Source organism: Thamnophis elegans, chromosome 10 (genome assembly GCF_009769535.1).
Source record: "Thamnophis elegans isolate rThaEle1 chromosome 10, rThaEle1.pri, whole genome shotgun sequence".
Classification (NCBI taxonomy): Eukaryota; Metazoa; Chordata; class Lepidosauria; order Squamata; family Colubridae; genus Thamnophis; species Thamnophis elegans.
This window is the reverse complement of record NC_045550.1, coordinates 47,635,078-47,651,917: the sequence shown is the minus strand read 5'-3', so window position 1 is coordinate 47,651,917 and position 16,840 is coordinate 47,635,078. Positions and strand designations below refer to the sequence as shown.

The window sequence follows — 16,840 nt, the reverse complement described above, 5'->3', positions numbered from 1 at the left end:
ACCAAAATATTGGCTCAGAAACTCTGGCATTTGAAGCACACAAGCCTTAAAGCTGACAAGTTACAAGACACTTGCATCTCTAACCCTTTAGAAAAAAAACCCAGGAGTGTTCAAACTTAACAGCTTTAAGACTTGTGGACTTCAACTCCCAGAATTCCTCCTCTCGCTCTTCATCTTGATGATGTGCGGACGGGCGGGGGGAGAGAGCTGGAACCAGTTCTAAATGGCACTGTAGATTTGTGGAATCTATTCTATAGAAAAGGTTAGAACTGGCAGGAACCCACCCTGAGCCTTAGTCATATATGCTGAACATGCAACACTTTCTATTAGCATTTAGCAGATTTAGTTTGTAGTCCACAACAGCAAGCAAAGCCAATGAAGTCATGCATTAATCTGTGCAAAATAGTCTCTATAATCTACAAGAGGCTGTCTTGTAAATCATCATTCACCAATATGTGTAGAGTGCTAATAATCAGTCAGAATGTCAAGAATGGATCTTGGGGTTAAATGGATTTGGAAGAAGAGGGAATAACTGAAAACAGAAGAATGAAGGTATAACAACTGCAGGAATAGAAAACGCAACTATGAGCAACATTAGAAAGTAGATTGATCTCCAAATAGATTGGATGAAAAATGAATGTGGAGAAAGAGAATAGGGAAGCTGCTTGAATCAGAATGAAAAGAATTATGTTGCAGAGTGCTACAGAAATGTGAGAAGCTGACTTAATGAAAGTTTGAGAAAATGATATTTGTGGTATAGTGAAGTGAAAGAGGCTATATATGAGGAAAACATGCATATAACTGTTGTTGAAAAAATGAAAATGAAAGATTTTGTATGGAGTATAAAGACAGAACACAGTAGTTTGTGCGCACACACGCACACACACGTCAGAAAGAGAACCATTCAAATTAAAACAGACTGAGAAAATGCCCACACTTTTAATAGAAATAAGTAGTTTAGGAAGTGGGTAAAGAGGGCTGAACAAGGATCCATCAAAAGAATAGTTTTTCAGATGTTGATGAACTTTGAGTCCCAGAAACCCAAGTAATCTGTCCAATGGAGAGGAATTGTAGTACAGTAACCTCTGGTAGGTCATAGTTTGCTGCATATGGTTCAGGATTTCTCAAGCAAGTTTAACCTCATGTAAAAGAGTCCCTTTACCACAGGATCTCCTCCAGCTATTGCAGTGAGGTTTCTGAAGAAATGGAAAATGGAAACTACCATCTGCCTGTATTGGTGATTGCACCATTAGGTATAGGAACTGGTGCCATATTATTGCACTATTACGAATCAGAATTAATCCACAATGTCTCAACCATCCTCTGTGACAATTATTCTAAGTTTGGAAATGACAGAGTTCACCATATTAGATGTAGACATGGAGAGCTTGTTAGACCCAAAGAAGTACCTTCCATGTGGGCTTCCTGTTACACTTGAAGTAGACTGATTTTGATCAGATTCCAAGTTTTAAGTTAACAAATATGCTTTGAATATATGCATTTCCAGAATAATTTCATTCCTTTAGGAATATTTTTGTACCACAGGAAGTGAAGTTTTGTACAGTAATGTAGATCTGAATTGTTTGACATCAGGAATTTTATATATCTGATGTAATTAAAACCATGTTATAAATTAAAACCATTCGGCACTAAAATGCCCTGGCCTCTATTTATCTCAATGAGGCAGGTTATTCAGCTTGCAGACCTTACTTTTTAAAGAAAATGAACATGGATATATAATGATTTCATCTTAGAAATCAAGCATGGTCAACTTAACAACAAACAGAAAATGCTGATCTACTGAAACGTCCATATCTTGATGCTTGAGAATAACAAGGCATGCAGTGTTGATTGCTATCATTCCATTTTTGTGTTACTTAATCGTTAAATGATTTCTTTTTAAAGGAGAGGGTTGATCTGGCATATATAATTTGGCTCTTACAGTCCTTTTATTTTTACTTCCTTTGTCCCTAATTAGCATAGTAATTAAGAAATATTTGAACTGTTGGAAATGCACAATGATGAAGTTGTATTTTTTGGAAATAATCCCATACCAGATATTTTGCCGGACTAAAGCATTGTGCCTCTACGTTCTTAGCAAGATTCCTATTTGAATTCACCATGCGTGTTGGCTCAATAGCCATAGCTTGTCCAGAAGTATTAAAATCTCTGCACATGCATTTTTTAAAAAAAATGTGTTTTGTTTTAATGTAAATGGCTAGAGAGGTATAACATTAAAGAACAGATACCCACAAAATGCAATATAATGAACCCCAATTATATTAAGCCTTGGAGTGGGTGAACTTATGCAGATCCTGTGTGACTGTCTCTCCCGCATATCCAAATAGAAGTATTAAATACAGGTCCACCTTTCTGAATTTATGTTTGTGAAGTCCTCTGAGCATACCCAGGGATGATTGTGAAATCTATTCCAGATTCCACAATGCCCGAGTTTTGGCAGAGCAGACTGCATCCATTATAGTCTTTGCCAGAAATCTTTGGAATGGAGTCTATTCAGTCTTAATTTTTACCAGTAATTAATTTTATTAGTTTTTCATTTATGAGAGCAGCCAGTAGATGAGACATATCTCCCAGCTGTGCAAGTATAAAAAGTTAAGTAAAGCATTTCAGACTTGTTGGAGCAGCCGTGCTTTCAGGAGAAAGCTTGCCAAGAAAGCCATGTTGCTAAGAAGATCACCATGGGTATAGACCAGTCATAGATATTATTGTACCCCCTGAAGAATATCTCCAGGGATGATTTTTTTTTTTTTTTTGGCAAGAAAGTAAAGAATCATATATGCCGTAAATCCTGTGTGTATAACATTAGCCAAATAGCAGAGTGCAAGCCAAGTTCCATATTTTATTGACTGTTAAGCCACAAAGAACAGTGTAATGTATAGTGAAATGTAAAACAAAACGTTCTCTTTAAATCAGCCAGGTGTGACAAACATTTCCTCCTCTGATCTGAGGTGATTTAGGAGCTTCACGCAGCACACTTGCATTGGATTTCATTCAGGCTTTTGTTTCTTACAATAACTAAATCTAGAACTAGGATCTGGTAATGGACAACATTTGTGCCAAGGTTTCTTTTAAAGAGACTTTAAAGGCAGAAATGCAAATTAAGTAAAAATGCATGTATATCCATGTACACAAAGTGTGAAATGTTTGTTCAGCCTATTGCACATAATTTCAATCCAACCATCTGCTGTTTTTTTTTTTCTTCAGGGTCTGACTCTTTTATATTTATTTTTAAAAATTTATAAAAATTATATGGCTGTTCAATTCATCCTTACAAAGATAAATCCCCAATATAAAATATAAAACAAAATTTAAAAACAATTAAAAAACCTTCCTCCCCCCGCCCATAACAAAAATCAAGTAAGCCACCTGATGGGCTCCATCCCATTCTGTGGTTTCCAGACCCATTGTCAAAACCAGATCTTTAGGGCCTCATGAAAGAGTGGGGGCGCAATCTTATCTATGTGTGGATGATGTTCTGCAGAGAGGGAGCCACCACGGAGAAGGCTCTTCTTCTTGATCTGGCTAGATGGATCTCCTTAGGAGAAATAGCATTCCCTGCCTCCCCACTCTAGTAGGTCAGGTAGATGTGACTGGGGAAAGAAAGTCGTTCAAATAGCCTGGTTCCAAGCCATGTTAGGTCTTTGAAGATGACAACCCATGTCTTGAATTGGATGCAATTGGTTGGCAACCCACGTCTTGATGCAAATCTGCAGGCAGTGCAGTTCTCTTAGGAAACATGTGACATGTACATCTAGGCCTGTACAAAGCCATGTGGACCACTGTATTTTGAACCAATTGAAGTTTTTGGATATGTTTCAAGGGTAGCCACATGTAGAGCACATTGCAATAGTCAAGATTTATTTATTTATTTATTTATTTATTTATTTATTTATTTATTTATTTATTTATTTATTTATTTGTCTTGTATGCCGCCCACTCCCGGAGGACTCCGGGCGGCTCACAAAAGACAAGGGAAAGGGGGGAATGAGACAAAGACAACATATTAAAAACAAAACCAACATTCACAATTTCTGTGGAGGTAGATGCTTCTCAGCTCCCCCCAGCCTGCTGGAACAGCCAGGACTTGGTGGCTTTGCGGAAGGCCTGGAGGGTAGTAAGGGTCCAGATCTCAACAGGGAGCTCGTTCCAGAGGGCTGGAGCTGCAACAGAGAAGGCTCTCCCCTGGGGAGTCGCCAGCCGACATTGGCTGGCAGATGGAATCCGGAGGAGACCCAAGATAGGAGAAGAATAGAACTTGAGTGAACACTTCATGTAATCTACAATTGCACAAAGCTCTTCCTGGTTGCAACTGCCATCATACATCTATACATTTCCATACATATCTCCATATATTCACACATTTCTGTGTCTGTTTTCAAACACACTCATGGAGATTCAAAATCATTTCTTTCAGTCAGCCATTTAATTTTGTTTTTCTACATATGATAACAGGAATGATTTAAGCACACTTTCTAGTGTGCAGAGTTGAGGAATGCTGGGATTTTAAAAATAAGTTGCCACTGAAGAGTTTTGAGGTTTCAAACAAGGTGCACAATTAATTTGTGGAATTTGCTGCAACAAGATGGAGTATTAACATAGGCCATTTTCAGAGATTCTGGGTACATTTTAGACATTCCAGAGGCAGGAACAAATTAATATTTATGGAGCATGTAGAAGCCACAGCCTACTTGAACTGTACTTGTAATGTTATTTAGTATTAACTGTTCAGAGCACTATTTCTGATCATTTTAAACTAAAGAGCTGCAGCTATGAAATACCTATGTAAGATCTGGGGCTAAACAAGCTGTAATTTCAAGCTACTATTACATTATATTATTTATCTTTTTATATTAATTAATTTGTACTCTTTGCTGAAAATTATATAGTATGCAAAAGATATCCACTTGCAAGTAAATAATAAAGTTTAGGAAATACCTTTTAGATATAATGGACATTATTATAGTCAACAATTGCAGAATGCAAAAAGTATTTTTTTTCACTTTTCAAATAATTAATCATTCTTTGAAAGAACTTGGCCAAAGATGTGCTTGGAATGAAGTGCATGTCTGTGAGATTTAGACATGTTGGCATGTCTGTGAGATTTAGAGATTTTTATTTTTAAAAAATTCTATTTCCTACAAAAACATAACTCTTAATCCCCCCCAGATTTTTTCCCTCTTTAATAGAAGATATTGCTTGAAACAGAATCTCCTTCACAGGGGAAATCTATTAAAATCTATTATGATTGGGGATGGAAAGGATAAAAAACTTCAAGTTAAAATTACAACTTTAGAGAGAAAATAAACATTGCCAAGTACGTAGATATAGTTGCTTGGTTTCTAAAGAAGACTTGAGGTTTAACAAGTATAATAAATATACCTGGTTTAATGAAAACTATTAGCGCCGTTGCATGCCAATCAGGTTTTGTGTGTTTGTGTCTCTACATGTGTGTGTGTATAAAGTAACATTTCAATGAACAGCCAAGTTACATAGTACCAGTGGGCATCAGGCATTTAATTGTATCCAGACTTCTTGTCAGTAACTCAGATCTGGATAAGATCGGTTTGAGTTATTTGTTTAACCTATTTTACGTTCCAAAGTATTGAGAGAGAGTGAGAGTGGAAGAGCAAGAGAAATACAGAGGAAACAAGACCCTATGTGGATTTGAAGAAACAAAAAAAATTAGAAAATGTTGATTTGAGAATGTTCAGAACAAATATTACTTCTTTTAAACATTATAACAAGAACTGTTTCTCCAATGTGATGTGTTCAAAGAGGTTTTAAAGAAACAAGAACCCAGGAGAAAATTACCTTTTTTCTTTCTCTTTTCCTTAAAAAAAATAGCACATGTATACATAAAGATTAAAAATTGGGTATGTAATCACGCATATCAAAGAAAGTGCAAACCTATAGCATGACTGCATCCAATGATGATAAGAACTGACCATCCACGATATTGTCTTTATGAGTCCAGGAAATTGTATTAAATATATGAATGCATAACATAGAAAAGCAGAAGGGAAGGAAGAAAAATATTCTTGATTTTGTTGTTGTGAAGTAGTGTCCGAACGATCGTGACCCCATGGACAACGTTCCTCCAGGCCTTCCTGTCCTCTGCCATCCTTTGGAGTCCATTTAAACTCACACTTACTGCTTTGGTGCCTCCATCTAGTCACCTCATTTTCTGTCATATCAGTTAATTGTAAGGTTCTTCTCCTGGAGCTTGTCAGGCAACTCTCCTTATGGCACCTTCAGCACACCCTTTCTACTGGACAGTTACACACAATTAGACAGAAACAGTCTGATAAATGAATCGGTCCCAAGCCATGAAGGATTTTAAAGGTAGTTCTTGGCTTTGAGTTTGCCTTGAATTCTGCCTTGAATTGCACATGGAAGCATACTAGAAGACAATACAGCTCATGGTTCAATGATGTCACATAAGCAGAATAACCAGTGCAATTAACTGCCCATGTCACCTTATTCTGCACCAGCTGAAGCTTCTGAGTGATCTTCAGAGTGAGTCCTGTGTGGAATGCATTGCAGTAGTCCAATCTGAAAGTCATAAGGCATGAATGATCATAATACGAAGCCCTGATCCTAGAATAGTCTAAGTTATAAATCAATATATAAGGAATATCCATGGTGTGTTTTCTGGGACATGAATGTTTATGTATTTTGGTATGTGGATAATATTGTATTGTGATCTGAAAACATGAATGATTTGAGGCAAATGTCATATAGATCATGTAATATAACAGCAGCCTGAATCTGAAAATTAATGTATCAAAGACCAGGTACTATAAGCCCTCAATATAGGACTACAACTGGGACTGGGATTTTGGTCATACATCACTGCATTTCTAAGTTGAGGCATCCATGTGAGCAGACCCAATCTTCCCCACCATTTTTATGGCAGTTGTTAAGCAAAGGACACCGTCATAGGTCCAAATCTTGGAGTTGTTAAGTTAATCACATGGTCATTAAGCAAAGTCATTCTCCCAGTATTGTGCCAGGAACTGCAAAAAAAAAAAGAGGCAAAAAAATTGCAAATCGTAATCATGTGAACATGCAATGTTGCAATCAGACATAAATGCGTGCTGATTGCCAAGCATCTGAAATCTGATCATGTAATCATTGAAGGGCAATATTTGATGGCATCCAAAAGCAGTTTGTTGTTGTTAATTGCGAATTCGTGTCCGACCTATCGCAACCCCATGGATAACCCAGGCCTTTCTGTCCACTACCATCCTCTGGAGTCCATTTCAGCTCATGCCTACTGCTTCGGTGACTCCATCCAGTCATCTCATTCGCTGTCATCCCCTTCTTTTGCCCTCAATATTTCTCAGCATTAGGCTCTTCTCCAGTGAGTCCTTCCTTCTCATTAGGTGGCCAAAGTATTTAGGTTTCATCTTCAGGATCTGGAGAGATTTACAGACTGTAAAGCGCCATTCCCAAGACTGTGGTAATTTTGTTCTGAAGTGATTTACAGAACTGTAAAGTCCCATTCCCAAGACTGTGGTAATTTTGAAAGTTTGTTAAATGACCAATTGTAAATCGAGGACTACTGCAGCTACTATATCTTTGATAAGGAAAATGGAGTGAGTAATTGCAATTCCCACTTGGCAGTTTAATATATTTATGATGAAATGTGTAGGGAATAGTAGAGATACAGTATATTGGTTGGAAGCATAAATATATATGTTTATGTATTCACTTGACAATCATATAAAGTATTTAGATGAGAAATAGAATGAGGCAAATGTTATATTGGTTGTGAGCTGCAACAAGTAGTATAAAACTAGAGCAAATAAATGAATTTATGTATTTTGGATAGATGATTTCCTAAGATGGAAAAATTGAAAAAAATTAGGGTGTGCAAATTCTGATAGTAGGGAGTTAGTGAGTAGTATGGAATGTTTTGATAGGAATGAATATTTGATAAAAGTTTTTAAAGTCATTGTATATAAGAACATGTTTCTGCCTACTTTGTTAACATTTGAGAAACAAAATAAGTGAAGCACATCCCAGCTCAGTTCCCATGTAATCTGTAGTTTGAACTAAACTACCACTGATTACTCTGACATCTCTAGCTTTTACATGAGATCCCTCCCTCCTCTTTTTCATATCCCTCCAGCTGTTTTCACCTCTGCTTTCACTTTTCCTGTTATATTGCAAACCTTCAGACAGATTTAAAAAAATGTCCTTTTTAAATGAAAGGCAGAGCAGCTTCACAAATGCAATGGCAATAACATGAACAACAGGGCAACTGCAGGCATTTGCCCCTTCTGCATATAAAGCATAAGTGGAAATATAGTTCTTTACATATGAAGCAGATTCTGCACTTAAAGCTGTAGAGAAAGAGAAAAGGGGGTCAGATTTTAATCATTCTACTTTGTATTAAAAATATAACCCCATTTCTGGGCATAGAACAAGCAAGTCTTTAGAATAAGCGACTGCTCTTTCCCATGAAATAACCATTTTGGCCACAGATCTGAATTGGGTCCCTAGCAGGGGTGGAATTCACTTACCTTCCCTATTGGTTTGAAAATGTGATTGCGTCTGCGCATGCGCACTGCCTTCTGCACATACACAGTGCTTTCACATTAAGGGCGGGTGGGTGGAGCTTCCCGCAGCTGCCGCTACCGGTTTGCCTGAACCGGAGAGAACTGGCTGAACACCACCTCTGGTCCCTAGGCTATTTTGCCTCCATTCCCAAACCTTTAGTCCGTTCCTTTGTTTACACTGCAGGTCCCAAAGTTTAGTAGTGCATGCTGGTCATATGAAGGACATCCATACAGACAGCAAAGGAGAAGAGGAGAATGGAGATGTTACAGCCAGCATCTCTTTCACTGATCTATATTTGAGCCAAGAAACCGACAAATTGCCTTCCAGTGCAATCTCTGAAGAGTCCCAGCTGGAACAACCCTCACTTTCACGCCCAAGTATCAAATATTCAGAACCAGAGAATCTGCCAGAACCTGTTAAAGAAAACTGCCACGAAGAGAACCCAAAGATCATAAAGAATCCCATGGAGTATCAAGATAAGCTTTACTTTCACTTAAAAGAAAATCTCTCTAAAGTGAAAGCATATGTCATGGAGATGGGGAAGAAAATTCCATTCCCAGACGAGTGTCTTATAGAAGGTAAGTGATCTCAAATTTTGAAAAGAAAAAGAAAAACAAACCTGGTGTATTTCTTTTTTAAAGTATCTTAAGAGATTCAGCCAAGCCACTGGCCAGCCCCCTCTAAGCATCTTTTAAACTTGTTGAAACATGTTTTTACATATTAATCCCAGGATAATAAGTAGTTTCCACACTTCAGTGTCCTTAGCCTTACGGGCCAAGTGACATGTTACATTTGCCTGATTTATGAGGTCTCCCATCAATTCCTTAGAATGTTCCAGAGTATTCTAAATATCTTGGGGACATCTGTATGTTAAACTAGGGCTGGGAAAATTAAAAAAGGCATCATCCCCACTTTTGTCTCTTTGTTCAGAAAAGTTCTGTGCCAGGTCTCTACTTTATTCAAAAATTTGCAAGACTGGCTTCATGAGACTCCACATGAAATACAAAAAAACATGAGTGGTCTTTAGATTAAACTTCTAAGACTGGTGCTCTCCAAGTGACTTGATCTACAATTTCTGAGATTTCTAGCCATTGTGGTGACAGAGTATACCAACTGGAGATTATTTTACTTATTTATTTATTTTTATTTATTTTCCCGCTTTTCCATCACGGACTACAAAACACTCCCTCCTTTCATTTTCCCCAATATTAAAATCCTGGGAGATCATTTGAGCTGGAACAGTGTGACTATCCCAAATCAGCTAGGGCTTCCATGGCAGAGGATAGGATAGAAATGGTGAAATCCAAGGACTAGTCCACATTTAAACCACTACAACTGTTGTAGACTTGTTAGGTAAGCTCCCCATTGGGAGAGCGAGTACGTTCAGCAAAGCATTGTGAGAGTTGTGTTGGAGAACACACAAACCAGCATACAGAGACACTGCAGTTTAAATAGGCTTTTACTTTCGTGGAAATAGAGGTATCAGAGTCCATCAAACAGTCCAAGTCATACACGGATAATTCAGTCAGTCATCAACGCCTCTCAGTAAAGGGATAATACAAATAACATAGTCCAGTATCATATAATCAGTCCGGTACACAAGGTTTGTTAACAGTTGCAAAACTTACAATAGCTCACGGCACTTTCTAACAGTCAGCTTCCACAACACTCAGATCAGATCAGCCCAGCATCTAACGAACAGAGAGAGAGAGAGCTAACAGTCGTTCTGGCTCCCTCTTATGGCCGATTGAGGAAAACAGCAACCAATCACATTTTACAGTATGATTTAAAGAAACAGGTATAGCATTGTTACGTGATTTATATATTGCCAACCCAACTGTTAGATTATATTCCCAACAAGACTAATATATCTGGTATACAACAGGTTAGAGAAGGTTTATTTTATTTTTATTTATCAAATTTAGACACTCCCCATCTCATTACCTAAGTAATTCTGGGAGGCTTACTGGGGAAAAACAACATAAAACCATATAAGAATAAGAAACAAGAACAGAGATAAAAATGCTGATTAAAAGATCGAAGCAGCACTCTCGGAGCACTCAACTACCCCCAGAGTTACATGCCATTCTTCAATCCCAACTCTCTGAGTTGGCAGAGCCATATCTTCACACCCATCCCGAAGGCCAGGAGGGTAGGAGCCAACCTCACCTCTGGGGGTAAAATATTCCATGTGGCAGAGAAGTCTCTCATTCTGGATCCTTATAGTTAAAGGTCTTTAACTTACAGGGTTCATATCATGCCTTCTCTGCCTGATCTGGTGGGGTAGATCAATAAAACTGGGACAAGATGGTTCCTCAGGCAAGACATTTAAGACATTTAAGACATTTTATTAGGATTTATAGGCCGCCCTTTTCCCTGAGGGGACTCAGGGCGGCTTACAATCACAGGGAAGGGGGGTGCAATACCAAAAGACAAACAATATGTGAACAAAATAAAATAATAAAACACAACTTGCATTCAACAGTCAACACTCGGGCGGGTGAATTGGGAACCTATCCCCAGGCCTGATGGGAGAGCCAGGTCTTAAGGGCTGTGCGGAAGGTCTGGATGGTGGTAAGGGTACGGATCTCGACGGGGAGGTCGTTCCACAGGATCGGAGCTGCAACAGAAAAGGCTCTCCTCCGTGTAGTCGCCAGTCGACATTGATTGGCGGATGGGATTCGGAGGAGGCCCAGTCTGTGCGATCTAATCGGTCGGAGGGAGGTAATCGGCAGAAGGCGGTCTCTCAAGTACCCAGATCCACTACCATGGAGTGCTTTAAAGGTGGTCATCAGTACCCTGAAGCGCACCCGGAGATCGACAGGTAGCCAGTGCAGCTCGCGGAGGATGGGTGTAACGTGGGCGAACCGCGTTGCGCCCACTATCACTCGCGCGGCTGCATTCTGGACTAACTGCAGTCGCCGGATGCACTTCAAGGGCAACCCCATGTAGAGCCCATTGCAGTATTCCAGCCTAGAGATCACAAGGGCTCGAGTGACTGTTGCGAAAGCCTCCCGGTTCAGGTAGGGCCGCAACTGACGGACCAAGCGAACCTGGGCAAATGCCCCCCTGGTCACAACTGACAACTGGTGGTCAAAAGTCAGCTGTGGATCCAGGAGGACTCCTAAGTTGCGGACCCTATCTGAGGGGTATAAAATTTGACCCCCCAGCCTGAGTGTTGGAACATTTGCCAAATTATTGGGAGGGAAACACAACAGCCACTCGGTCTTGTCCAGGTTGAGTACCAGTTTGTTAGCGCTCATCCAGTTCTTAACGGCCTCAAGACCCTGGTTCATCACGTCCACCTGGTCCCATGCCATGAAGGGCTTTAAAGATTATAAGCAACATGTTGATTTGGGCCTGGAAGCATACAGCTCACAAAATAGAGGTGTGACATACAGTTCACAAAATAGAGGTGTGACATACAGTACACGGTACCTGGGACACCAAAATTGCTTGCACAGCTGCATTCTGCACCAGCTGCAGCTTCCAGATGCTTTTCAAGAATAGCCTCATATAGAGTGCATTGCAGTACTTCATATGGGAGATGAGTAGGACATGAGTGACTGAGAGAAGGGCCTCCTGATTCAGAAAAGGGCATACTTGACACACAACGTGGAGTGGATCAAAGGCATCCTAGACATGACTGCCACCTTCTCCTCAAACATAAATCGTGACTCCAGGAAGAGCCCCCAAATTATGCACTGGGTCCATTTGGGATGGTGCAAACCCATCTAAGACCAAGGATGGTAAATCTCTAGATACAGAGGAGACTCCTACCCACAGTAACTCCATTTTACCAGGATTCAGTTGAAGTCTTTTGTTCCCCATCAAGACCCCCCCTAGTCTCGAAGCAGCGTGAAAAACATGCACAGCATCACTAAGTTCATACAGCATGTAGATGTACAACTAGATATAATTGCATACTGATTATACTTTATCCTATGGTGATGGATGAACCAGCTGCTTCATGCTATGGTGAATGGAGTCAGATTAGGAACACCAGTTGAAATAGGGAAGAAAATGGTAAGTGAGCACCTGTCTACCCTAGATGAGTTCAAATCACCAGGATCGAATGGATTACACCCCAGGGTTCTGATGGAACTGGCAGACGAGATCTCAGAACCACTGAACTATATCTTTCAGAGATCCTGGAGCACCGGGGAACTACCAGAGGATTGGAAAATAGCTGATGTGGTTCCCATCTTCAAAAAAAGGGAAAAACAGATCCAGGAAACTACAGACCTATCAGCCTGAACTCAATACCAGGAAAGATTCTGGAAAAGATAATCAAGCAGCAAATTAGTGAACACCTAGAAGCAAACAAAATAATAGCCAAAAACCAACATGGGTTTGTCAAAAACAGATGATGCCAGACTAATCGTATTACATTCTTTGATAATGTGACAAAAATTAGTGGACCAGAGGAATGCCATTGCTATAGTTTACTTGGACTTCAGTAAGGCGTTTGATAAGGTAGACCATAACCTACTACTAGATAAAGTAGAAGAATGTGGGTTAGACAGCATCACCACCAGATGGATTTGTAACTGGCTGACCAACTGCACTCAACATGTAGTCCTCAATGGAGCTGCATCTTCATGGAGGAAAGTATGCAGTGGAGTACCCAAAGGCTCTGTTTTGGGCCCAGTACTCTTCAACATCTTCATCTTCATTAATGATTTGGATGAGGGAATAAATGGGGAACTCATCAAATTTGCAGATGACACCAAGCTGGTAGGAATAGCCAACACTCCAGAAGATAGGCTAAAGATACAGAAGGATCTTGACAAACTTGAACATTGGACACTATCTAATAAAATGAAATTCAATGGTGAAAAGAGTAAGGTTCTACATTTAGGCAACAAAAACGAAATCCACAGGTACAGTATGGGTGGTACCTTGCTCAACAGTAGTAACTGTGAAATGGATCTTGGAGTCCTAGTGGACAACCATTTAAATATGAGCCAGCAGTGTGCAGCAGCTGCCAAAAAAGCCAACACAGTTCTAGGCTGCATAAATAGAGGGATAGAATCAAGATCACGTGAAGTGTTAATACCACTACAATGCTTTGGTAAGGCCACACTTGGAATACTGCATTCAGTTTTGGTCGCCACGATGTAGAAAAGATGTGGAGACTCTAGAAAGAGTGCAGAGAAGAGCAACAAAGATGATTAGGGGACTGGAGACTAAAACATATGAAGAACGGTTGCAGGAACTGGGTATATCTAGTTTAAGAGAAAGAAGGACTAGGGGAGACATGATAGCAGTGTTCCAATATCTCAGGGATTGCCACAAAGAAGAGGGAGTCAAACTATTCTCCAAGGCACCTGAGGGTAGAACAAGAAGCAATGGGTGGAAACTAATCAAGGAGAGAAGCAACTTTAGAACTGAGGAGAAATTTCCTGACAGTTAGAACAATTAATCAGTGGAACAGCTTGCCTCCAGAAGTTGTGAATGCCCCAACACTGGAAGTCTTTAAGAAGATGTTGGATAGCCATTTGTCTGAAACGGTATAGGGTTTCCTGCCTAGGCAAGGGGTTGGACTAGAAGACCTCCAAAGTCCCTTCCAACTTTGTTATTGTATTGTATTGTATTATGTAGATGTTTAAAAAAGACACTGAGTCAGGACCCCACAAATAAGGGACTGAAGACTGGATCTCTCCCTCTCTATCAACAGTGATTGGGATCAGCCCAAGAGGAAGGACGTGAACTAAGATTGTTCCTCCCATCCCCAACTTTTGGAGCTGACTCAAAAGGATACCATGATCAATAATATCAAAAGACACTGAGAGGTCAAGAAGAGCAAGGATGAGTGTGCTACTCCATGCTCCTGCCTACCAGAGATCATACAAAATACTGTTTCCATCCCATCTGGGCTTGAAATCTGACTGAAAGGGAAACCATCTGTTTCATCCAGGATTCTCTGGAGCTCTAGTATCATCACTTTCTCAACACTTTTCCTAAAAAAGGGATGTGGGAGACTGAAGAAAATTATCCAGCATGGTAGGACCTAGCAATGGCTTCTCAAGGAGAGGGCACACCATGGCCTCTTTAAAGAATGTGAAGAACACCTCATCTCTCAAAGATGAATTAATCATACTTAGGACTCACCACATGTAAACCTCCTAGCTGGCTTTGGCCACGCAGGAGGAGCATGTATCTAATTCACAGGTGATTGCATTTATAGTTCCAAGGATCTTGTACATTTCCTCAGGTCCAACAAGATCAAATTTAACTTGAGTCACTTATGCTCACCTGCTGTATCCACTGCTCATTAAGGCTCTGGCCACTTACCTGCTCCAGCTGTTTGTCTGGCCACTTGTCACTTGTCTGGCTGTCTGTCCAGGTTCATTCCAAACACTTAAGCAGGCGGCTTGCATGGAAGAATCTGCTTGGGTGGCTTGACTAGTTGCTCCTCCAGGAAGTTCCAATCACCAGTTTGGGCCTACTTGACTGTCCACTCTTTGCCATCTGAATGCTGTGCACATCCTCCCCTCTGTCTCCTGCTGCTTGCCTGGGAGGTTCTAGCTCCAGTATGTGCCCATCCATTCATAACTGTTTGCTTCTCACTAACCATTAGGCTGTGTTTTGGGTCTTCAAGGAGGCCACCCAATGCCTCTTGGTTGCTCTGGCCCAGTGGTGAAATTCATTATTATTTTTTACTACTGGTTCTGTGGGTGTGGCTTGGTGGGTGTGGCAGGGAAGGATATTACAAAATCTCCATTCCCACCCCACTTTGGGGCCAGCCAGAGGTGGTATTTTCCAGTTGTCCAAATTACTCAAAATTTCCACTAGTGGTTCTCCAGAACCTGTCAGAACCTGCTGAATTTCACCTCTGTTCTGGCCACTCAAAGGGACTCTGGCTGTTCAGTTGCTTGTCACTTATCTGAAAGGCTCCAATTACCAGTGACGGCCTGTTTCCCTGTTGTCCACTCACCACTCACTTGCCACACAACTGTTGTTTGTCCCTTTAAGGAAGCTGCAGCTTGCCACAGCCACACAATCACTCTGACCACTTCCTATCATTGCCATACCATGAGCTGGTCAGGAAACCCACAAGGCTCCACAAGTCCAGAAGAGCTAGGCAAGGCTGGGAGACCACAAAGCCCCAAGTAAGAGCACTGCAACTCTGGGGAAGCCTCCCTCCTCAACTCCACAGCCATTCCTAAAACCACTTCATCTGTAGAGATCCTCAGTCATCCAAACCATGGTTGTCCCAAAGTTGCTTTTTCAGGAGGCAACCGGACTTCCTTATTTTTTCTTTTGAAGACATTTCTCTTCTTGGATGCGTGTGCTGGCCTGCTGGTCTTCGGGTTTCCGGCACTCCGGTACACACACATGCACACATTCACATGTGGTCCAATTTGGGACTCGGTACCAAAAAAGTTCGCCCTCACTGGTCTAGGAGAAGGAAAGACTCTCTGCAACTACTCTCCAACCTGTCTCCAGCTTCCGAACAGCTTTATATAAATATTTTAAATACATAAAACTGTACACATTGGGGCTTTTCAAAGGATCCTTTGTTGGCAGGATGTCAGCAGAAAAAAAGTGATTATTAATTACAGTAGTGGTTTTATACATATTTTCCTTGCAGTTGCCTGATATGAAAATATAATGGAAGGAAAATAATGTCTGGACCCCAAAAATGATGTTTTCATTATTACTGGCAGCAGAGTGTGAAGCCTGCTGAGATGTAAATAATCAGAAGATGAACCCCGTTTCTCAATTATGTTTTAGATCAGGCTCTGAATGGGATAACTGTATATTTTAATGGAGGGAGATATTCTTATACATACATACATACACACACACACACACACACACACACACACACACACAGGTCCTGGCATATTCGGGTCTTTTCCCATGTACGATTGAGAGTATCTTGGCGCTGTTTCGACGAGGTCCCACTCGCCAGCCTGAAGATGGCGAGTGGGACCTCGTCGAAACTTCGCCAAGATACTCTCAATCGTACATGGGAAAAGACCCGAATACACCAAGACCCGCATACCTGAAAACATATATGTGTGTGTGTGTGTGTGTGTGTTTTTGTGCTGATAAATAAATAAAGGGAGACTAGTATAGATCTATTTCAAGCTATTTAGCTCTCATCAGCTAGCCATACCCTTACTGGGATTTGAACCTGGGCTATATTACATACTAGGCAGACATCTTAGCCATTAGGCCACAGGCTCTTATCCGTTATCAGCGAAGCCAGGGTGAAAGGTATCTATTAGATTTTTACAACCCC

The 16,840-nt window shown here is 40.6% G+C and overlaps 1 protein-coding gene across 13 annotated transcripts in view; it reads left to right on the top strand.

Annotated features, from left to right (window-relative positions):
• VEPH1 (ventricular zone expressed PH domain containing 1) overlaps nucleotides 1-16,840 on the top strand; it is a 144,229-nt gene that overhangs the window by 72,011 nt on the left and 55,378 nt on the right. For all 13 annotated transcript variants that reach the window (XM_032225403.1, XM_032225404.1, XM_032225405.1 and 10 more), the window contains one exon: nucleotides 8,770-9,164. In XM_032225403.1, the coding sequence (XP_032081294.1) occupies nucleotides 8,770-9,164 (395 nt within the window). The remainder of the gene's footprint in view (nucleotides 1-8,769; nucleotides 9,165-16,840) is intronic.